The 25,317-nt window shown below is 37.6% G+C and overlaps 1 protein-coding gene across 4 annotated transcripts in view; it reads left to right on the plus strand.

Annotated features, from left to right (window-relative positions):
• Positions 1-25,317, plus strand: part of BTBD9 (BTB domain containing 9) — a 404,849-nt gene that overhangs the window by 39,673 nt on the left and 339,859 nt on the right. For all 4 annotated transcript variants that reach the window (XM_057698346.1, XM_057698348.1, XM_057698345.1 and 1 more), the window contains exons 3-6: positions 1,401-1,764; positions 2,844-3,108; positions 10,364-10,583; positions 18,775-18,894. In XM_057698346.1, the coding sequence (XP_057554329.1) occupies positions 1,401-1,764; positions 2,844-3,108; positions 10,364-10,583; positions 18,775-18,894 (969 nt within the window). The remainder of the gene's footprint in view (positions 1-1,400; positions 1,765-2,843; positions 3,109-10,363; positions 10,584-18,774; positions 18,895-25,317) is intronic.

Raw genomic sequence — 25,317 nt, forward strand, 5'->3', positions numbered from 1 at the left:
GGAGGGTGGGAGGAGTTCTAGGCAAGCATGGAGGGAACTTTGAAATGCTAGTCCTGCTCTGAGAATCGTAGGAGGAGGGGGAATCTCTTTTTGCCCCCTTATTCTCTTGCTCTCACTTTTACACATTTTCTTTCTCACTCATTACTCTTCCTTTTCTGCACTCCTCCCTTGTCCTCCACTGACCACCCTTTCTTTCCTATGGATTGGAAGCTTTAATTGGTTCATATTATTTCTCCTAGAGTAATAGAGGTAGAAATTCAAATTTAGTACCTGACTGGATTGTCTAGTTTTCATTATTTAGATGAGCAGATAAGCAATAATGTGGGGATTTTTTTTTTAATCTGAAAAATACTGGAAGACAAAATAGAAAAATCAGATCATCCATAATCCCATCATGAATTTCATTTTTAATCTATAAACTGACAAATGAAGGCCCTTCCCTCCCAGCCATCTAATCCCATTCCCTAGAGACAACCACTGTTAACAGTTTAATATGTATTTTCCCTCAATATAAATAGATATATCTATATATAGCTGGGTGCATACAAATGTAAGTATGTGTTATATACTTTTTTCTATGCAACACACAAGGATCTGCCACCTGACTTACCAACTATATCCTGGACTTCTTTCCAAGACAGTATATATTGATCTCCTTTGATCTTTGTAATGGTTGCATAGAATGTGTATATCATGGTTTTTTTCAACCATGTTCCTCTCAATGGACATTTAAGATTTTTCCCATTGTTTCACTATAACTTCTTATATACATATCTTTGTCTTGCTGCATTGAGTCATAGCAAGATTACTGAGTTGAAGGACATGCACATTTTAGATTTAAATAGATATTACTTAAATTCCTTTCCAAAAAGGGTTACCCGTTTATACTCTCAAAGCAGTGCATGAGAAAACCTGTTTTTCCATTGTTTTTGCAGTGCTGAATATTAACAGTTTTTTAATTTCTGCCAGTCTGACAGGGGAGAATGGTGCCTGATTGTGTTTAATTGTTTTCATCTGATTGTGTCTAATTGTTTTCATCTGATTGTGTCTTTTCCTATGGAGCTTTACTTTTTAAACTACCTCCTTGACCTTTAACAGGTTTATATTGATTTCAGTGTTCCTCTCAAAAGAGTACTTTCATCTTTATAATTAATGAATGTCTATATCTTGAGCTCTCAGGATTATTCATTAGTTCAATTGTTTATAGAATTAATTCAAAATCGTTTTTAAATTATTTGCCTTTCTTTAGAGAACTATTTTGATTACTACGCATTTCTTCACCTGAAGCTTTGTGTCATTAGACACATTTATGTTTTTATAATGTTGATAACCTTTATTTCATAATTTTGTAGCAAATCCTATTTGAAGTTTTCCTCATGCGTTTCTTCTCTGTTGTGCAGAGCATTATTATATGGTGGAATGCGAGAATCTCAGCCTGAAGCCGAAATCCCTCTCCAAGACACCACTGCAGAAGCATTCACGATGCTACTTAAATACATCTACACTGGGCGGGCGACGCTGACCGATGAGAAGGAGGAGGTGCTGCTGGACTTTTTGAGCCTGGCTCATAAATATGGATTTCCAGAGCTGGAAGATTCTACCTCTGAGTACCTCTGCACCATACTTAACATTCAGAATGTCTGTATGACTTTTGATGTTGCCAGTCTCTACTCACTTCCCAAGTTAACTTGCATGTGCTGCATGTTTATGGACAGAAATGCTCAGGAGGTGCTCTCAAGCGAAGGTTTCCTCTCCCTTTCTAAGGTGTGTCATTGACTATATAAGTAATTTACAGGCATGCATTGTTTTATTTATATCTGTACTGTAGAAATATAACAGTGGACTAAGAATAAAAACATAAAAACCATTAGTGTGGGAGAGGTTGTCTATCTAGCCACCTGCCTCTGGCTACTGAGACTTTAGATCATATAAGAGAGAGGGAGATTGCTGCTGTTTTCTTTTAAGATTCTTCTGGTAAGTTCTATGTGCAAAAGAGACTGTGCTGCTCGGTGGTTGTTCTCATTGTGAAGATGTCAAATAGGTTCCTTTGTGGTGTTGCACACTAATTTTTGGTTTTGTGTGTCTCTGACAGTGCAACTAATAATTCCTTATTATGAGGGGGAAAATTCATAAAGGAGATCTGATGTTTCATTGGATGTCTTTAAATCACTGTCTTTTTTCTGGCCCAGAAGTCACTATTGTACAATGTTTTATACCATATAATAGCTAGAATAAAGCTATTTTTCCCAAATCTTCCTCTGAACCCTGGTAGTTGTCTTTCCTTTCCCTTTCTATGTTCTTCCTAGGACCTGAATATTTTGAATGAGAAAACCTATTTGAAAAGCTACGTGTCTTGATTTGAGTGTAACTATGATTTTTCTTATCCTACTTAATTTTTAGAGACAAGGATCTTGTAGGGTTGTACAGTGTTGCTGGCAGTCAGTTTAGAAATCTGAGAACCAAAAGTATGGTAGTGCAGTAATACTGTGGAACAGAAGAGTTTGAATTTTAAATGCTAGATTTATCTTACTGACTTAATGAATGTAAACTCTGCTGAAGAACCTGTATGGAATGACAGCTTCTCACATTGCCATTTTTCTTGTTATTTTATTAAAGATGGGTGCTCATGTGTTGAAAAGACTAGGTACAAGATGCCTACGGCTATTCACACAGCCAAATGGGCAAGAGAGTATATGGCACAAAGAATAAGGAAAGAAGATGGTCAAGAAGAGTTAATTGCTTTAATATAAGTGATACTTGCAGTTCAGTAGAGTTTTACTGATTGATCATGCACATGGTTGAGCTCCATAATAACTGGAATTTTTCCTTTTTACCCTTTTCAGACAGCACTTTTAAACATCGTATTAAGAGATTCATTTGCAGCTCCCGAAAAAGATATTTTCCTAGCCTTGTTAAACTGGTGTAAGCATAATTCAAAGGAGAACCATGCTGAAATCATGCAGGCTGTGCGTTTGCCTCTGATGAGCCTCACTGAACTTCTGAATGTCGTGAGGCCTTCGGGACTGTTGTCTCCTGATGCCATTCTGGATGCTATTAAAGTTCGATCAGAGAGCAGGGACATGGATCTCAATTATAGAGGCATGCTCAGTAAGTACCTATTTATGTTCATCTCACCAAGAAGTATTTCTTTGCATCCTCTGACAGTCTCAGCTACAAAACTCTATAGCTACAAAACTCTAGTTCAGGTATACATGGTATGTGTCAGTCCAAGAACATAGAGCTCTGCTTCCTGTGGAATGCCTTTCCCAGTCCTTCTCCTGCTAATTCCTCCTGAGATTGCTTAGTCATTGTAGACCACAAAATATGTGTTTCTTGCCATTTCTGGACAAATTTCTCTAGCTGCTCCCTAGAATGTCAAAAATTAGGTACTTTCCTGAGAAGTTTCTTCTCATGTTAAGACCTTTCCTCCTTTCCTCCATCAAATCAGTACTGAGTACATGCTATATTCTTATTATTTTAGGTACCATGAACGCAGAGATTCTAAATAACAATAACAATGGGTAGCACTTTTATAGCATTTCCAGTACTTACATGGTGTTTTTCTTATTAATGAAAATAATAACAGTGAACACTTATGAAGTGCTTATATAGATCAGTAACAGCCCTACATGATCATTTAATTCTCACAGTAACCCTTTGAAGTAACAACCCATTATTGGCTCCGTTTTACAGATGAGGAAAGTGAAGCACAGAGAGGCTAAGTAACTTGCCCAAGGTTACACAGAGAGATGTGGAGCTGAGAGTCAGACCTATGTAGTTAGGCTCCAGAGACTGTGTAATTAAACTCTAAACTGTGCTGCATAAGTGTGAAATATAGTCTCTGCCTTTGATCCTTTTAATTTCATTGTGGAAATAAGACATACTCCTGTGAAAAGTTAAATACAACAGTGTTCAAGTTGGGTACCTGCTATGAACTTCAGAAGAGAGTGTGGCTTGGGATGATGGAGATTTCATGGAGGTTGTGAAGCTTGAAGTGAGCCTTGACATTTGATTTGAATGGCATCAGGGTGGGGTGCATTTCAGATGGGAGGACTGGTGAGGTTAGTAGAGGTTAGAGCATTTGAAGGACCATGAACAGAAGAGCTTGACTAGAATATAATGCTTAGTTGCTCTGCGGCATGTGGGATCTCCCTGGACCAGGGATTGAACCTGTGTCCTCTGCATTGGCAGGCGGATTCTTAACCACTGTGCTACCAGGGAAGCCCAGGCAGGTGGATTCTTAACCCCTGCGCCACCAGGGAAGTCCTGGATACTTTCTTATATAAGTTCCTTTTTTTTCCTTCTTGCCCTGGTTTTGAATTGAGGTGTTGATAGGACCCCAGGACTGGTTTCGTTATAGGGATAGGCTTAGGACATTGCTGCAGAAGTGAGGAGATGCTTTGCACATTTCATGTACTTCCTGGTAGCTTGTAATTGATCAGCTGGTCAGTATGGGTGTCAGACCTGGGTTACAATAGACTCATGAAATTACTGTCAAAGGGAGTAATCAACCAGTTGAGGAGCACTGAGTTCTGGAATGATATACTGTTCGTAAACATTAAATTCTTCATTTTGGAATAATTCAGTGGGAACTCAAGGAGGAGATTATACAAATGCTTGGGAATCTTTTATCTAACTTATAAACTTGAGAAATGATTACATAGCAGACCTTTTCTGACTTTTTAATTATATGAATAGTAAAATTAATAATAGAAATACTAAGGAAGCATATCACTTTCCTCTCAGACCCTAAAAAATAGGTTAGTTATTTTCTAAGTAAATGTTATTCAGACATTCATATCATTTTTTAAAAATCAAATTTCTTCACTGGTAGGGAAAAAGGGGTCTAAAATTTCAGAGCTGTTCCTGAGAGGATGGTCTGGAAAGATAGTTGTGCTTATTTTGAAATTATTGATGAAATTTGTTTCTCTGTTCTTCCCTGGGTGTGGGTTTTGAGTCTTTGGGAACTTTTCATGAAACATTGAGAGGTTCTATCTTGGGACTAGAGAATTAGTATCTAGGGGCATAAATACTAATTCTTTTTGTTGTTGTTTTTTAGTTCATTAATATTGATTACTGGAAGGTTTAATTCTTACAGTTAAAATCCTGAGGCTTACTATGGAAAACAGTTTGGAGGGTCCTTAAAAAACTAAAAATAGAACTACCATATGATCCAGTAATCCCATTACTGGGCATATACCCTGAGAAAACCATAATCCAAAAAGAAACATGTACCATAATGTTCATCGCAGCACTATTTACAATAGCCAGGACATGGAAGCAACCTAAATGCCCATCAACAGATGAATGGATAAAGAAGATGCGGCACATATATACAATGGAATATTACTCGGCCATAAAAAGGAATGAAATTGAGCTATATGTAATGAGGTGCAGAGACCTAGAGTCTGTCATACAGAGTGAAGTAAGCCAGAAAGAGAAAAACAAATAGCGTATGCTAACTCATATATACGGAATCTAAAAAAATGGTACTGATGAACCCAGTGACAGGGCAAGAATAAGGACGCAGATGCAGAGAATGGACTGGAGGACATGGGGTTGGGGGAGGGGGGCGAAGGGGAAGCTGGGATAAAGTGAGAGAGTAGCATAGATATATTTACACTACCAAATGTATAATAGATAGCTAGTGGGAAGTTTCTTATAACAAAGGGAGATCAACTTGATGATGCCTTAGAGGGCCAGGATAGGGAGGGTGGGAGGGAGTCGCAGGAGGGAGGGGATATGGGGATATATGTCTAAATACAGCTGATTCACTTTGGTGTACCTCAAAAGCTGGCACAAGAGTGTAAAGCAATTATATTCCAATAAAGAGCTTAAAAAAAAAAATCCTGAGGCTTTTTACGAAATAGTAGCGGTTTCCACCCCCCTTAAAAAAAAAAAAAAAAGAGAGTATCTGAAGGAGGTTTTTAATTCACCAGTGGTGGTTAGTCTGGTTTAGACATAGTTAATGATGATGAGACATTAGACATATATAATGATGAGCATTTGTCTGTACTCCTGGGGGAAGGAAATTAACTTTGTAATTATTTTTTTTTCCTTAGGATATTTGAACCACTGTACTCAGACCATTCCTTAATGTTTAGTCTTGTCTTAGCTGTGAAGATATTTCTGCCTTGAAAGTTAGTGCTTTTCTATTCCAGCTGAGTTACACTTTGTTTTGTGTTTCTCAGGTTTTAGACTTTGGGAAAGAGAACAGTAATTTCTTGTTTCTTCATATTTATAATAGCACATCACAACTTCCATCCTTAAGATTTTTTATTGGCTAAACGTCGACCTGTTTCTAGGCCTGCTAAGTTATATTATTGGTTTATATATGAGCACACGCATGTGTGTATGTGTGTATTTAAATCTATACTGTAGGTATGTGATACTATGCACCTATTCCCATAGTTTCCAATTACTAGACCAAGGGGCCTTGCCACTGTGATACTGTTATTGTTGCTTTTCTTGCCTACAGTCCTACTTAGAGTGAGCTTCTTGAGGACTGTAATTACATCATTTCCCCTGTATTTTCCCAGCACCTAGCACAGGCCTGAATCTAGACTTTTCAAAATAAATGAATGACTGAATGAATCTATCCCTTGCTTCTAAACTAGAATTTGAAATTTGTCTTATCTGTCACATAAAGACAGTAATAACAATGAACCTTTAACACTTTGAAAACTCTTTGACTCCATTAGTATTCTGTCTTCCCAGCTGTAGTTTTTAGTATCTTCATCTGTAAACCAGGGAGTTCACAAGTCCTCTCTACTGAGGATTCCTCCGTGGAGGCATTTCATGTCTGATATGTACTCGTGTCTCCATTAGACTGTGAGCTGCTGGAGGACTGAGTCCAGCACAGTGAACAGCACACAGAAGGCAGCTTAGGAATTTATTTTTCCTTTAAATAAATTGGATGAAGATCCCTCTCAGTTCTTACATGTTTTCATTCTGTGATCTTTATAAGTAAGTTGCCTAGAGTTAGAGGGAAATCGATGCCTGAGCTGGAACCAAAGTGCTAATCTGACTCATGAGGCCAGTGCTCATTGATAGAGTCTCCTGCCTCGGTGATTTCCTATTTCTGTTTTGTGGTGTTTCAGTACCAGTACTGTTCGATGTGGAAGGGAGGCCTGCAGGAGTGGAGATAATGGGGCGGTGGGGGGGGGGGGCGGGGAGCAAGTTAAGACAAGACAGGAACAGTCAGGGAAGTCATTTATAATATCTCACTTGTTGGCAGGGAGGGCCCATACATTCTTCAGGGAAGTCACGTTGGGGAGTAGAATGTGATTTAGAGGACAGAATTGGTGAAGAGATTGCAGGGGACAGAGAACTCAGTGTGGACCCAAATGATCCATCAAGGGTTAACAACCATACCAGACTGGATATAACAGGGAATTCAGTAAAGGATGGTTACGAACATGAAGCAATTAAAGAAAAACACAAGATAATTAACCCAGCACCACTCAGATTTTGACACTGTGTAGCTAGGGGCTGGTCCTGCTCCATTTCTCCTTAGTTTTTCTAATAATTGGCCTTTTTCTGCCTAACTATGGAACTTCAGAGCTTATTTTCTTTTCTTAATGTTTGTAAAATGCACCAAAAATTACAAATGTAACAAAAACTATTACTGTTGTCAACTGTCTTACTTAATCTCTACCACCCTATATTTTTTGAGAGCTCTTTTATCTACTGATAGACACCTATAGGCAATAAGAATATTTATGGCTCGAATTATTTTGTTATGACTTGAATTTTTTCATGATCACTTTCCCTCTTAAATTCATCATTTAACTATAGATTCTGGGAAAAAAATACTTGGAGTTGTGTTTTTAATCCTGTGACATACTCAGATTATAGTTATAATGAGAGAATTTCCCCTTTTGTAAATGTTCCCATTTTGAAGTGAAAGATACTCTCAGAGAATCTATATCAAGAACAGTTAGATAAGTTCTCAAGTCCTCTTGAAATAAACTTCAAAAGAAGACTTAGAATTGTGGAGGACTTAGACTTTTAGTTGCAGCTACTTGAAACTCTTGTGCCTAGTATGTTATTCTGTGCTTGGTAAATTTTAGAAGTGAAGAAGCTTATGTTTAGAGAAAATCAAAGGGTAGCAGCAGTCTCTAAATCTGAAAGCTCGAGTGCCCCCTTATTTGCCTTGGTCTGGACTAGTGGTGTCAGAGCTGGAGGATATGGTTCCAGTGGTCAGCAGCAGCAGACTTTGGACACCCACATTCTAAACCCAGCAGTAAGGGAACAAAAGGTTATTTTTACCAAGTAATGATACATCATTGATACCTGAAAAGCACAAATTTGAAGTTTTTGTTTGCTTGCTTTGTAAAGTGCTTCATCTCTGGATTGGAGGCATCAGGAGGGCAGGGCCTTTCTCTGTCTGGTTCACTGAGGGATCCCCAGAGCCTCACAGGGTACCTGGTACAGAATGGGTCCACAGTAAATGTTTTTTGACTAATTGAAAGCTTATACTTCTATAGTACTTTAGCATATATTATTTGTAGTATAATTTTTGCAGTAGCCCTGTGGGTTGTTGGGTAAAATATTATTTTCAGATGAGAAAACAGATTCAGAGAGACTAACAGGCCTCATCAGGTATAGTAGTAGGTGGTAGAGCCTGAGTGTTAAACTTAGATTTTCTCATTTTAAGTCCAACTTTAAAAAAAACCGCAAAACAAAAAACTATTAATATATCAGACTGTTTCTTTCCTTTGGATCTTAAGTAACCTTAGAGAGAAGGGGCTAATAAGAGGGGGAAAGTATGGTCTTCCCATCAGAAACCCGTTATGAGGGAAACATCAGGGTAGGGCCCCTGGAGACAGACTGCCTGTGTTCTAATAGCACCTCCGCTCCTTGCTGGCTGTATGGCTGTGGGCAACAAAGCCCACCTGACCTTTCTCTGCCCCCACTTTGCCATCTGTGGAAATGGATGTAATAGTAGCCCTACACTCAAAGGGTTATTATGAGGAGTAAATCAAAGGGATTAATAAAGTTTGTTAAATAAATGAAAAATAAATTTGAAGAATATGTGTGATTTCCATGAGCTAATAGAACTTAGAAAGTTATAAACTGAGCACTTAAGCCTCTGGTGGTAAGAAGTTGATCATGACTAGGTTTTGTTTTGATTTGGTTTGGTTTCTCAGTTGCCTTAGTCTTTTCAGGTTAACTAAACTCACCCCAACCCCCATTTTTTATCATCAGCTGGAGCCACTCTATCTGTCTTCAGTTGAAAAAAAGTTTTTAAACCCACATTTTCCAAGAAATCTGCAATGATGAATTACTTACTCCTTTTCCCTAAGAGCCTAATTATAGCTCACAATTTCCCCTATTCAAATCAGTCAGCCAAGATGTATATATTCTGTGAGAATTCAGCATTTATTTATAGTCTGTAAACTTGCTTACTTCTCTTATTGTGTGCTTTTTTATACATATTTTGTAGTAATAATGGCAGTCTTTTTTTAGATCTTACTCTGTGATTTGCAAACATCATCTCATTTAATCCTTAAAACAAGCAAAAACACCTGGGGGATAGATACTGCCCTATTGAGAAAATGAAGTTCAGAGAAGGTGACTTCCCCAAAGAGATACATCTGGTTAAAGGTGGTGCCATTATTTAAACTTTGAAGCTCAAGCTCTTAACAGCTACTTTATGCTGCCTCTTGTCTCTCCGTGGAGAGAGTGTCAGTTTTAGAATGTTAGTACCTTTTGCTTCACAAAATTTGTACAGAGGACTTAAGAATCCCAGGAACAATTGACTTGGTACATTTCATGTTGGAGGGGGAGGGGAATTAATTATAACCATAATATTAATTTTGATGACAGACTGAACTTTTATTTTTAAAAATACTCAAGTGAAGTAGAAATATATCTTCTTTTAAACATATTCTTGTTTTTTAACTAATTGATTCAGCACACCCTTGTATGACCAACAGCTCCGCTGTATTTTGACCTTTCTCTTTATGCTCTTTAATCAGACGTCTGACCTGTCTGCTTTGCTTTTATACTTTGTGCTCAGTCCAGATGTCAGGAACAGGTTATTTTACATGCTATTTTTGTCCTACTAATAGAATGAACTCAGCAGAGCGGATTTGTTTGTCCTAGAACATATTTTTTTGTAGTATTTACAACTTTTTCTTAGTAATAATAGTCCCAGACACTTTGCGACTGTGGTGTCATTAAATTTCAACTGTGGTGGTATCTTAATCTTCATAGACACTCTGTGTCTCCTCTCTCCCGTTAAATTAAACGCACATACTAGAATCAACTAGAATGCTAGAATTTTATCTTTTTTCTGAAAATATGGAAAATTTAATAAGTAACCATTAACCTTGCTTTTTCTATTTTTTAACTGTAGTACCGGAAGAAAACATTGCAACTATGAAGTATGGAGCCCAGGTGGTAAAGGGGGAACTGAAGTCTGCCTTATTAGATGGTGACACTCAAAATTATGATTTGGATCACGGATTTTCTAGGCACCCGATTGATGATGACTGCCGTTCTGGCATCGAGATTAAGCTAGGTCAGCCATCCATTATCAATCATATACGGATACTCCTGTGGGACCGAGACAGCCGGTGAGTCATTAGCATGACTTGCAGAAAAACCTACGTGTTTGATTGAGGTGGCCTAACTTTGTGGTCATCTGCTTAGTTTTACAGATTTGATGGTTTATATCTTTGTCATCACTTTGCTCTTTCTCTTGAAGTTTAATTTTGGGGGAAGAGTTAAAGGGTACATTTCTTAAAAAAACATTTTTTGCTTTTTTTTTTGCTTATAAAAGTAATGAATGTGTGTTTATTGTGGAAAACAGAAAATATGGAAAAGTACAAAGAAGAAAATAGAAATTGCGACTATTAATCTTTGTATTTCTCTAATTAGTATTTTTTGTTATGCATAGTTATACACATACACACACACACACACATCCACCCACCCTAAAAACCTGTAAAACCGCACATAGTTTTACAAAATAAAGATGAGATGTACAAAAAGTAACTTCACTTATTAATACATTGTGAATATTCTACTTTTTAAAAAATATTCCTGTAAAATGTTACTTTAAAAAATTTACTGAAGTATATAGTTTATTTATAATGTTGTGTTTACTTTCTGCTGTACAGAAGAATGACTCTATTATACACACACACACACACACACACACACACTCTTTTTTCTTACTCTTTTCCATTATGGTTTATTAACAGGATTTGAATATAGTTCCCTATGTTATATAGTAGGACCTTGTTGTATATCCATGTAAAATGTTACTGTTAATGGTTGTTTGGTATTCCACCATATGGGTTACCATTATTTATTTACTTGATTCCTCACTTTTGGATATTATAAAAACTTTAAAAATATATTTTTTGGGCTTCCTAGGTGGCGCAGTGGTTGGGAATCTGCCTGCCAATGCAGAGGACATGGGTTCAATCCCTGCTCCAGGAAGATCCCACATGCCGCGGAGCAACTAAGCCCGTGTGCCCAAAAAAAAAAAAAGAAATATTTTTTACTATGGATAAAGAAAAAATTGTCTTTTAGTGTGGATAGATATCATTATCAAAATGAAAAAAGTAATGTGAAAAAAGTTTAGTGGGCTCCAGCCTAGGAACCCACCAGTTTCACAGTGGTTTCAAGATTCTGCCTTCCTGATGTTTTCACTTACTGTGGTGTCTGGGTTCAGCAATGATGGCAGAAGTACCAGAGCAGTAGGGTGGCCAGAAGAATTGAACAGTCTCCCTCATTGCTGCTTATCTTTAACCTAAACCCTACGTATCCAGATGCTGGTATGCAGTCTCTAGGCCCTGCTCAAGCCTCTTTGAGTCTGGGCATGAAGGGCTCAGTCGTAAGGATGATGAGATCCAGCAGATTTTTTTTTTAAAGAATTTTTATTGAGATACAGTTAACATACAATAAACTGCATATATTTAGAGTGTACTATTTGCTATCCCAATCTCCCAGTTCATTCCCCCCCAACCCTCCCTGCTTTCCCCACTTGGTGTCCATATGTTTGTTCTCTACATCTTTGTCTCTATTTCTGCCTCGCAAACCAGTTGATTTGTACCATTTTTCTATATTCCACATATGTGTGTTAATATACGATATTTGTTTTTCTCTTTCTGACTCACTTCACTCTGTATGACAGTCTCTAGGTCCATCCATGTCTCTACAAATGTCCCAGTTTCACTGCTTTTTACAGCTGAGTAATATTCCATTGTATATATGTACCACATCTTTTTTATCCATTCACCTGTTGATGGACATTTAGGTTGCTTCCATGTCCTGGCTATTGTAAATAGTGCTGCAGTGAACATTGGAGTGCATGTGTCTTTTTGAATTATGGTGTTCTCTGGGTATATGCCCAGCACTGGGATTGCTGGGTCATATGGTAGTTCTATTTTTAGTTTTGCAAGGAACCTCCATACTGTTTTCCATAGTGGCTGTATCAATTTACATTCCCACCAACAGTGCAAGAGGGTTCCCTTTTCTCCACACCCTCTCCAGCATTTACTGTTTGTAGATTTTCTGTTGATGCCCATTCTAACTGGTGTGAGGTGATACCTCATTGTCGTTTTGATTTGCATTTCTCTAATGATTAGTGATGTTGAACAGCTTTTCATGTGCCTCTTAGCCATCCGTATGTCTTCTTTGGAGAAATGTCTGTTTAGGTCTTCTGCCCATTTTTTAATTGGGTTGGTTTTTCTTTTTGATATTGAGCTGGATGAACTGTTTATATATTTTGGAGATTAATCCTTTGTCTGTTGATTCGTTTGCAAATATTTTCTCCCATTCTGAGGGTTATCTTTTCTTCTTGCTTTTAGTTTCCTTTGCTGTGCAGAAGTTTTGAAGTTTCATTAGGTCCCACTTATTTACTTTTGTTTTTATTTCCATTGCTCTAGGGGGTGGATCAAAAAAGATCTTGCTGTTATTTACGTCGAAGAGTGTTCTTCCTATGTTTTGCTCTAGGAGTTTTATAGTGTCTGGCCTTACATTTAGGTCTTTAATCCATTTTGAGTTTATTTTTGTGTATGCTGTTAAAGAGTGTTCTAGTTTCATTCTTTTCCATGTAGCTGTCCCATTTTCCCAGCACCACTTATTGAAGAGGCTGCCTTTTCTCCATTGTATATCCTTGCCTCCTTTGTCATAGATGAGTTGACCATAGTTTATCTCTGGGCTTTCTATCCTGTTCCATTGATCTATATTTATGTGTTTGTGCCAGTACCATACTGTCTTGATCACTGTAGCCTTGTAGTATAGCCTGAAGTCAGGAAGCCTGATTCTACCAATTCGTCTTTCCTTCTCAAGGTTGCTTTGGCTATTCAGGATCTTTTGTGTTTCCATACAAATCGTAAAATTTCTTGTTCTAGTTCTGTGAAAAATGCCATTGGTAATTTGATCGGGATTGCATTGAATCTGTAAATTGCTTTCGATAATATAGTCGTTTTCAAATGTTGATTCTTCCAATCCAAGAACATGGTATGTCCCTCCATCTGTTTGTGTCGTCTTTGATTTCTTTCATTAGTGTCTTATAGTAGGGGTCTTTTAACTCCTTGGTTAGGTTTATTCCTGGGTATTTTATTCTTTTTGTTGCAATGGTGAATGGGATTGTTTCCTTCATTTCTCTTTCTGATCTTTCATTGTTAGTGTATAGAAATGCAAGAGATTTCTGTGGCTAGTTTTGTATCCTGCAACTTTACTAAATTCATTGCTTAGCTCAGGTAGTTTTCTGGTGGCATCTTTAGGATTTTCTATGTATAGTATCATGTTATCTGCGAAGAGTGACAGTTTTACTTCTTTTCCAATTTGGATTTCTTTTATTTCTTTTTCTTCTCTGATTGCTGTGGCAAGGACTTCCAAAACTATGTTGAATAGTAGTGTTGAGAGTGCACATCCTTCTCTTGTTCCTGATCTTAGAGGAAATGCTTCCAGTTTTTCACCATTGAGAATGATGTTTGCTGTGGGTTTGTCATATATGGCCTTTATTATGTTGAGGTAGGTTCCCTCTGTGCCCACCTTCTGGAGGGTTTTTATCATAAATGGGTGTTGAATTTTGTCAAAAGCTTTTTCTGCATCTATTGAGATGATCATGTGGTTTTTATCCTTCAATTTGTTAATATGGTGTATCACATTGATTGATTTGCGTATATTGAAGAATCCTTGCATTCCAGGGATGAGCCCAACTTGATCATAGTGTATGATCCTTTTAATGTGTTGTTGGATTCTGTTAGCTAGTATTTTGTTGAGGAGTTTTGCCTCTAAATTGATCAGTGATATTGGTCTGTAGTTTTCTTTTTTTGTAGTATCTTTGTCTGGTTTTGGTATCAGGGTGATGGTGGTTTCATAAAATGAGTTTGAGAGTGTTCCTTCCTCTGCAGTTTTTTGGAGGAGTTTGAGAAGGATGGGTGTTAGCTCTTCTCTAAATGTTTGATAAAATTCACCTGTGAATCCATCTGGTCCTGGACTTTTGTTTGTTGGGAGATTTTTAATCACAGTTTCAATTTCATGACTTGTGATTGGTCTGTTCATATTTTCTGTGTCTTCCTGATTCAGTCTTGGAAGCTTATACCTTTCTAAGAATCTGTCCATTTCCTCCAGGTTGTCCATTTTATTGGCATATAGTTGCTTGTAGTAATCTCTTATGGTGCTTTTTATTTCTGTGGTGTCTGTTGTAACTTCTCCGGTTTCATTTCTAATTTTACTGATTTGAGTCTTCTCCTTCTTTTTCTTAATGAGTCTTGCTAGAGGTTTATCAATTTTATTTATCTTCTCAAAGAACCAGCTTTTAGTTTTATTGATTTTTGCTATTGTTTTCTTTGTTTCTATTTCATTTCTGCTCTGATCTTTATGATTTCTCTCCATCTACTAACTTTGAGTTTTGTTTGCTCTTCTTTCTCTAGTTTCTTTAGGTGTAAAGTTAGGTTGTTTATTTGGAATTTTTCTTGTTTCTTGAGGTAGGATTGTATTGCTATAAACTTTCCTCTTAGAACTGCCTTTGCTGCATCCCATAGGTTTTGGATCATTGTGTTTTCATTGTCATTTGTCTCTAGGTATTTTTTTGATTTCCTCTTTGATTTCTTCAGTGATCTGTTGGTTATTTAGTATCATATTGTTTAGCCTCCATGTGTTTGTGTTTTTTACAGTTTTTTTCCTGTAATAGATTTCTAATCTCATAGCGTTGTGGTCAGAAAATATGCTTGATACGATTTCAATTTTCTTGATTTTACCAAGGCTTGATTTATGACCCAAAATGTGATCTATCCTAGAGAATGTTCCATGTGCACTTGAGAAGAACATGTAATCTGCTGTTTTTCAATGTAATGTCCTATAGATATCTGTTAGATCAAGCTGATTTATTGTGTCATTTAAAGCGTGTGTTTCCTTATTAATTTTCTGTGTGGATGATCTGTCCATTGGTGTAAGTGGGGTGTTAAAGTCCCCCACTATGATTGTGTTACTGTTGATTTCCTCTTTCATAGTTGTTAGCATTTGCCTTATGTATTGAGGTGCTCCTATATGGGGTGCATATATATTTATAATTATCTCCTCTTCTTGAATTGATCCCTTGATCTTTATGTAGTGTCCTTTCTTGTCGCTTGTAACATTTTTTGTTTTAAAGTGTATATTATCTGATATGAGTATCGCTCCTCCAGCTTTCTTTTGATTTCCATTTGCATGGAATATCTTTTTCCATCCCCTCACTTTCTGTCTGTATGTGTCCCTAGATCTGAAGTGAGTCTCTTGGAGATAGCATATATGGGTCTTGTTTTTGTGTCCATTCAGCCAGTCTGTGTCTTTTGGTTGGTGCATTTAGTCCATTTACATTCAAGGTAATTATCGATATGTATGTTCCTATTACTGTTTTCTTAATTGTTTGGTTTTTGTTTTTGTAGGTCCTTTTCTTCTCCTGTTTCCCACTTAGAGAAGTTCCTTTAGCATTTGTTGTAGGGCTGGTTTGGTGGTGCTGAATTCTCTTAGCTGTTGCTTGTCTGTAAAGCTTTTGATTTCTCCGTCGATTCTGAAGGAGATCCTTGCTGGGTAGGGTATTCTTGGTTGTAGGTTCTTCCCTTTCATCACTTGAAATATATCATGCCACTCCCTTCTGGCTTGCAGAGTTTCTGCTGAGAAATCAGCTGTTAACCTGATGGGAGTTCCCTTGTATGTTATTTGTCATTTTTCCCTTGTTGCTTTTAATAACTTTTCTCTGTCTTTAATTTTTGTCAATTTGACTACTGTATGTCTTGGCATATTTCTCCTTGGGTTTATGCTGCCTGGGTCTCTCTGTGCTTCTTGGACCTGGGTAGCCATTTCCTTTCCCATGTTAGGGAAGTGTTCAACTATAATCTCTTCCAGTATTCTCCTGGGCCCTTTCTCTCTCTCTTCTCCTTCTGAGACCCCTATCATGTGAATGTTTGTGCGTTTAACGTTGTCCCAGAGGTCTCTTAGGCTGTCTTCCGTTCTATTCATTCTTTTTTCTTTATTCTTTTCCTCATCAGTGTTTATCACCATTCTGTCTTCCAGGTCACTTATTCGCCCTTCTGCCTCAGTTAACCTGCTATTGGTTCCTTCCAGTGTATTTTTCATTTCAGTTATTGTGTTCCATATCTCTGTTTGTTTGCTCTTTAATTCTTCTGGGCCTTTGGTAGACTTTCCTTGCAACTCTTCGATCTTTGCATCCAGTCTTTTTTCAAAGTCCTGGATCATCTTCACTATCAGTATTCTGAATTCTTGTTCTGGAATGGTACCTGTCTCCTCTTCATTTAGTTGTTTTTCTGGGGTTTTATTTGTCCCTTCATCTGGTACAAAGTCTTTTGCCTTTTCATTTTCTCTGTCTTTCTGTGACTGTGATTTTCAGTTCCACAAGATGAAATACTGCTAATACTGCTTGATTCTGCTGTCTGCCCTCTTGTGGAGGAAGCTGTCTAGGAGGCTGGTGGGTGCTTCCTGATGGGAGGGACTGATGGTGGGTATGGCTGGGTAGGCAGAGCTTAGTAAAACTTTAATCCCATTTGGTGGGGAGAGCTCAGTGACCCTTTAATCTGCTTGTCTTCCAGTGGGTGGGACTGTGTTCCCACCTTGTTTAATGCTTGGCGTGAGGCTCCCCAGCCCTGGAGCTTACAGGCTCTTTGGTGGGGCTAATGTTGGACTCTGGGAGGGCTCACGCTAATGAGCACTTCCCAGAACCCCTGCCACCAGTGTCCCTGAAGGGCTTAGTTGTAGGGATGATGAAATCCAGCAGATCTTGCTGGTTACTTGACTTCTCTTGTTGGCACCACTAACCATCGCCCTGGCCTTTCAGGCCATTTGAGCCAAGTGTGAGGGAGGCTTTATGAAGTGAGAGTCAGCATTTCCCATGTGCGTGGGTGTTGGCGGTTATCTCCAGGTTATCTCTCTCTCTTTTGTTTTTAATTAAGAACATGTTTCCTGGTATGTATCTTGTTGGATATAATATGATGTTTAGTTGGAAAAATGGAGCAAATTTCATATATTATTTCCAAGAGTTTCTGATTAATAATAGTAGTAGGCACTGTTCTAAAAATTTTACATATATTCAATCAATTAATAATGAAATTAGTGTAAAAATAATAAAAGAAAAGTTTAGTACATTTGAAACTGAAGGTAGTTATTATCATTTGCAGGATGTTAAATATTTATATGCCACTTTCTTTTAGTATGTGCATTACATTCATGGGGGACTTAACTTTACCACGTACCAGTTCTTTTCTCATAGAAGTTATCTTTCTAAGCAAAGGTGAAACATTCAGAATCTCAAGCCAACAAGATTCTGACATGTGTTGTAAAATTATATCCTGCATTGCTGATAACCCAGAGAGGTTCAATAAAAGGTTATAACCAGTTTGAGACTGAGCGATAAAATGAATGGGAGCGAGGGGACAGCAGAAAATGAGGGGATGACACAAAATAAGCTGACCTTTTCTGGTCACAACTGTTGCTTGCAGGCTGACATTTATGGTCAGCTAAATCTTCTGAGATTGTTCCTGTTGATATTACAGTACAAGTAATAACTGCATCTCAAATTTAAATTTGGTTTATGACAGGGGAATATAGATTTGTTCAGTATGGGACCAGCATGTAATGGTCCAGGGTAGCTGACCAGGGGAGGATGATAGGCTATTTTCATTACTGCCAGATTATTAGCTGCGAAATTTTAAGTTGTACCAAAGAGAAACATGTATTATCTCTTCACCCATGTCATTTATTTTTTTCGGTAGGGCGCATATGTGTGTGGGATGGTAGGAGACTGGGAGGAGGGAGCAGGAGATAAGCTAGCCTCTGTGAGGAACCATTCTGAGTTGGCTTTCCTCCTGAGAGAGTAGGGCTGAGCACCCAGGCCAGCAAAGGTAGAGGGAGAAGGCACACCTCTTGATTTTCTGTCCTCTCCCTGTCATGACTTTAGCTAATACAATATGTACAAAGCATCCTGATCCTGTTCTGTCTTATATGCCTGATATGTGCCAAGCACTGTGCTAGACCCTGGATATATGCAGAAAAATGTGGCATGGCCCGTGTTCTTAAGCAGCTTGAGACCTAATAAGCAATCATTTCAATACATTGTGGTGAATGCTATGTTAGGGGGTTCCATACAGATTTCATCATCAGGAGAATTTGCTTGTTGTGCAGAAAAGGTAATTCGTGAATAGTGTATTTTTTGTATTGTAAAATAGTATATTTTAACATTTTATTAAAATATAGCTTTGTATTGTTATTTTAATGTGGTACTTTTTCTTCTTTTTTTCTTTTGATTCATAGGTCTTATTCATACTTCATTGAAGTGTCAATGGATGAACTTGATTGGATCAGAGTGATTGATCATTCACAATATCTGTGTCGTTCTTGGCAAAAGTTGTATTTTCCAGCCCGTGTCTGCAGGTTAGTTCTCATGGCTTATAAATGATTTTGATGTTTGTTTAAAGAGATCTGGATGTTGAGAAACATTTAATTTTTTCTGTCTCATAGAAGGAAAGTTTTCTAGGATATCAGCTACCAAATGCATCCCAGCTGAAAAACTTAGGATAACTATGGAAAATTTAGCATCTTGATATTTAGAGTGTACTGCAGAAATGTTTTGTACTGTATTTATGTAGTAGGCATGTAAATTAATAAGAAAGGATGACACACTGAGAAGTGGAAATGCTTTTTAAATTCCATGCTATACCTTGAATGCAGAGTTATTGTTAGGGGGAGTGTTCTTTCCAGAAAAGCCATGAGAGATATTTCTGGAGGCTTCCCTGGCAGTCCTCAGGGCCAAGAGGAGACTTTTGGATGCCATTGCACATGTTCTGAATATCTGCCTTCTTTTTCTAGGTCAGTGGATATCACTGGAATTTGACAGAGCAGGTGTTTCTTGTGGGATTGGGTTTGGGGCAAGGGAGGCCGAGCTGGTGGGGCTCTACACTCACACCCTCCCTTTAACCAGAGCACCTTAACTTTTATTGTTGTTATGTATTTTAGTTACACGTAGGTTTTTATTTTTTTTATTTTTTTAAAAATATTCATTTATTTATTTGGCTGCACTGGATCTTAGTTGTGGCACGTGGAATCTTCATTGTGGCATGCAGGCTCTTTTAGTTGCAGCGTGCGGGATCTAGTTCCCTGACCATGGATGGAACCTGGGCCCCCTGCATTGGGAGCACCGAGTCTTATCCACTGGATCACTAGGGAAGTCCCAAGTTTGTTTTTTAAAAAGTATTGATAAGCTATTCTAACATTTCATATTCTTACTTTAAGTATAAGCCATCTTTTAAGCTTTCTTTCTGACATTCTGCAAAACCAGTATGAATGTTGAATTTGGGAGTTGGGAAAGGTGGTTAAAGAACCCTGAAATTCTGTTGTGTTTTTACTGTTGTGATTTTCCCTTGGGAAATTGCCCTCAGATATTCTTTACCCTAAACTCAGTAGATCAAAGGCAGAAAGTTATTGGTTCGTTTAGTTAGGTGCGGCCAGAAGAGAAGGGAAGGGATATGGTGGGCGTAATCCAGGGAGCACATGGAGCTGGCCCCTTACCCACTCCCCTCCACACCCTTACTCGTGACCCCGACTCACAAATCCCGGTGTGGCTGAGGTGGAGCAGATGGGAATGCCCCCCAGCACTTATTCTGTTGGTCAGAAGACACCCTTATGCTTAGCAAACACATGATCTAACAGCATCAGGCTGAATTCTTATTTCTACCACAGGAACTCCATAAAACCTTTCAGCCTCTGGTACAGTAAAGAATGTTGCCTACATTTTTTTTTATTATGGATATGACCAGCCACAATATTGTTACCCAGGGATCCTCTTGTGTGGAAATGAAGAAAATCAATTTTATTTCCCCAAAGAGGGCCTAAAGTGTCTCAGGTCTGGCAGTTGCTCTTTTATCAGAGGAGTTTTGAATGGATTAAAATGAGAGGGACAAGAAATTGAATGAAGATTCTATATCTCAGAACTGCCTATGGATACTTTGAGGGTGACAGAGGCGCCCTAAGGTGGAGGAGGGGATTGAGTCTGCATTGACTCACGTTATTATGGTTGTATTGGATTAAAAAATAAGCAGCATAACAACCAAAGTGTCTTATGTGGACCAAAGGACTGTGTGTTTTTATTTAATTTGAAACATCAGGAACATGACTCCTAGAACAAATTATCGTGAGTGTAATGCCAGCTATGACAGAGGCTGTGTGCTTTACCCACCTGAAAACTCCTACTCTGTAGAGGAAGACATGTACCCTCAGTTGTGACCTCTGGCTTTTAGAAAATATAATTCCTCTTATTTATTAATGGGCATTATTTATACTCCCTTTTCCTTATTTTGTCTCTCCTGTGTGGCCTTGCCTTTGTTGATGTTGCGTTCATGTGTTGTAGAGCCTGGCTGTTTTCATGATGTTAGTTTTTGTCTTCATATAGCTGGCTCCTAACGCTGGTCAAGAAAAACTGAGCAAAGGTGTTAGAGACAGTGATAACAAGAAAAGGAAGGAGTCTTGATATGCATTTTAGTGAGAAAACATTTTAATCTTTATAACCACTTTAACTTATTATGTTACTTATACTATATTCCTTCATAAACTCTGCCTTTTTTAGTAGTTTGGAATTTTGGTAGTATTTTAAAATGAACTTAAGAATAAGTCCCTATTGATTATCCAAGAATATCTTATGCTTGGTGTTTCTTATCTTCACAATCATTTATTGACTACCTAAACAATGTTCTAAATACACTTCTTCCAGGGACTTCACTGGGCATATATAAATCCTTTATTTCCTTAGCATGCAAGCGTTCAGTTTGCATTATGTTAGTTAATTTGCACATTTGTATGTCACCTTTGTTCTTTAGTGTCTTTTACGTGCTTGTCTTGCCTCTGATACTAAAATTACAAGCTTTTGGAAGCAAGGAATACAGATTCTAATCTTTTAGTATTCTTGCACAGTACTCAGGCTATGTATGACCTTGTATGCAGTAGGTACTCTATAAATATTAGCACAGGTTTGGGGTCAAAGCACTGACCAGGTTGTGAAGAGAGATTGATTCAGTATTAATATTTATATATATTCATTGGTGTTTCTTATTCCTGTATTTGTTAAAATGTATATTTGTGCTGGAAGACTCTCTGGAGTAGTAAATGGTTCTGTACTATTTGTAAAGGCTTTCTCTTTTTTCTTCAGGAAACTGAATTTTGAGGTTAATTCTGAAGGATGTCAGTGTTGTGTATTGATGAAAGCTCACATCAAATATATTCACTAAAGAAGAGATACTCTGTGAATTGTGAGATTACCCAGCTCTCTCTCTTAAGTCTAGGTTGAACTGCATGTAAATCAGCATCACATAGTAGGAAAATCATGGGCTGCAGACTTAGATAGAGCTCTTCTCTAATCCTGGTATCATCTGATATTGGCATTGTGCTCTTAGTAAAGTTGTGCCTCTCTGAGCCCTTATTTCTACACCAGTGAAACAGTAATACCAGCACCCTTCCTGGGGTCTGCCATGGAGGGTTAGATGACAGAGCATATTTACAAGTACCAAGCACAGTGCCTTAGTAGAGGCTCACTAAATAGTTGTTTTTGTTATATTTTCTGCTTTCTGAGACTGTGAACTGGTGTTTGGCTTTCAGAGAACAAGAGCCATCTCTGTCATTCTCTGTGGCTACAGTGGCTCTCAGTATGAGGGAACTCTTCCTTACCTCAGGAGCGAGGTCCTCTCAGCAATTTTACATATTGCCAGTCCACACACATGCCTTCCATGTTTCTCTTTATCTTAGTAATTTGCCCATTTGCATGTTTCCAACAGTTTTCATATATTTTGGTTTTGGTAAAGCATTTTTTAATTGTGGTAAAATATATATAACAAAATTTGCCCTTTATATACCCTGTGGAATGTAATTTAGTCAGCATTTCCCCTCACCAAGATAGTGGTGATAAGGATAACATCAGGCTTCGAAGCTGGAGTGATGGTTACAACCACAAAAGCAAATGGAGGGACATGGTCTGCATTTTCTTTCTGGGTCCTTTTTAGGAGTGCATTGTGGGTTAAGTGGGGACTGCTCAATGTAGCCAAACACTTAGACTAATAACAACCCCCAACCCCCCAGCTGGAGATGAAGAAAAATGACTTGTCGATTTTGGTACAGTTTTTCATATGGTACTCAGAACCATCTTATGTCTTATCAGCTTTGTCTTTTTCAGGAGAAGGAAATTTCTGCTTTACGCATAAATTCCCAACCTTCAGATTGTCTTCTTTGCTATCTAGTAAGCTCTCTTCAAGTCTTTCCACAGCTTTCTTAGTTGGTAGAGCCTAGGACTGAACAAAAAACACTAATAAGGAATGGAAATATTGAATGCCCTGGGATGCTTTAAAATTTTTTTCTGGCTGTTTCTCAACATGGTGCTGGTAATTTGGCAGCTGTATAATGTTGCTGAAATATGAGAAAACTTGAAAACATGGATGTGAATGTGTGTAGAGGTAGCCTGCATATGGCTGGGAGCTGGAATTACAAAAGTGAACTTGATATAAAACCTGGGAGTTGAGGGAGAGGAATAGTGGGCCTAAAAGCAAAGTCGTTAAGAATATAGCTATTGAAAGAGGGAAGGAAAGAGTAGGTGGCAGACAGGTTTACTGCAGGGGCTGGTCAGAGAGTTAGAGGAGAATCTGCAGGAGCACAGAGGCCAGAAAAGAGTGTTGAGAAGAGTGCAACTTGACGGTTCAGAACATGGCACAGGAGGGATGAACTCAACACAAAACTGAGCTTCTTTGTTCCTTTCCTTTTGCTCTTCGTGTGTGTGTGTGTGTGTGTGTGTGTGTGTGTGTGTGTGTGTGTGTGGTTTCTTCTTTTTTTTTAAGAACTTTTATTGAGATATAATTGACATACAATAAACTGCATATATTTAAAGTGTACAATGTGATTTTTTTTCTTATGTGTATATGGCAATCCCAATCTCCCAATTCATCCCACCCCCAACCCCCCACCCCACTTTCCCCATCCTTTTGTTCTTAATTATCAAAATATAAATGTCTTTTTATGATGTTTTAATTATAAAATTATAATGTAGTACACATTTTAAATATTGATAAAGCTTGCCCTCTGATAAAGCTGTACCCAGTTTCTACCAATAGCATATAGAAATGCCCCTTCTCCAAACCCTCACCAGTGCCAGGCATTGCCAACATTTTGCCAATGTGATTTATGATTTGTAAAAAATTGCCTTATTTTAATTTGGATTTCTTTTATCCTCCATGAAGTAGGATATCTTATACTTGACATTTATTACTTCTCATTTATAAAAAACCTATCTTTGTCTTCTGCATATTTTTCTTCTGGGGTGATTATCTTTTTGTTTTTGGCCTGTGAACACTTTATGTTGGTATATACACCTTGATATATATACATATATATGTTTGTGTGTGTGTATATATATAAAATATCATGTATATGAGCGATATGTATATATACATATAGATATATGTTTGTGTATGTCTGTATATAATTATACTTTTGCCTATCATGTATTGTGCAATTTGTTATTAGGTTTTAGTGTTTTATTAGTACTTTTTACCATATAGAATTTTATGTTTAAAAAAATGTAGTCAAATCTGTCAGTCTTGTTTATGGTTTCTGGTGGTCTGATATCATGTTCAGAAAAGTGTTCCTCACTCCAACATTAGAGTGTTAAATTTTTATAAATTTTTTGTACTATTTGTTATTTTTTGTCTTTATATCTAAATATTTAATCCAGCCAGAATGCTTTCCATGTATATTTTCAGATAGGAAGAGTCAGTTGACTAAGATCATTTATTTAATAATCATTCCTTACCACCCTAGTATGAACAGCCATATTTATCATATGCTAAATCCTAGCATATACTCTACTCTGTTCATTGATTTCTTTGACTGTTAATGAAAGTTTTAATCATTGTAGTTTTCCCCTCCCTCCTTTTTCTTCTTTTCTTAGAATGAAAATTATAATGTGCCAGATGTATCATAGAAAAAAGGGTGTTTGTTGTAGAGCATCTGCTGGCCTGTCTGCTAGTCTCAGTGGTCACAGTAGAGGTCATAAATGATGAAAAACATCTCACTAGAACGGTTCTACTTTCACTTACAACAAGAAATTTAGGTGTGCTTCACCAGCTAAGAAAATAGATTTTTCTTCATTTATTCATCTGTTTATTCATCCATTACTCATTCACTTCACAAATAAGCTCCGTCTTTGTGCTATGCATTGTATTGGATACTGAGGCCGTAACACTGAAGAAGACTGCCAAGATTTCTGCTCTCATAGAATTTGGGAGGAACAAATATAAACAATAAGAACACACCAGGTAATTTTAAGTGTTTTGAAAATGGTACTGTGATAGTGACCCAGGGTCAAGAGGAGGAGAGTGGTTATTTAAAATAGGTGATCATTGAAAGCCTGAGAGGGGAGCTGGGTGTTTTAAGATGAGAGTAAGGAGGTGATATTCTCTGCTCATTGTTGTCGATATTCAGGCTTTCTTTGGTGTACATTGAATGTTATTTAGGAGTAACTGGTCTGCTGTAGGAGGCCTCATTAGATGAATACTAAAACTGTACTGTTTTTTGGTTTGGGGCACTTTAATCTCTTTTATTGCTACCATACATTCCAAGTCCCCTCTCATCCCTGCCATCATTAGATGCAGCATAATTTTTTTTACCCATTTTCATTAGATTATAGTACCTAACAGTGCCATAGATCTACAAGACATAAAACAAATGATAAAATAAACATATCTATTTATGGAAGCATTCTTTTCCTACCATATTAACATGGTACAAAAGCATGTGTGTCTTCCACCTTTTCTCTTTTGTTCT

Source organism: Hippopotamus amphibius, chromosome 11, assembly GCF_030028045.1.
Source record: "Hippopotamus amphibius kiboko isolate mHipAmp2 chromosome 11, mHipAmp2.hap2, whole genome shotgun sequence".
NCBI classification, from domain to species: Eukaryota; Metazoa; Chordata; class Mammalia; order Artiodactyla; family Hippopotamidae; genus Hippopotamus; species Hippopotamus amphibius.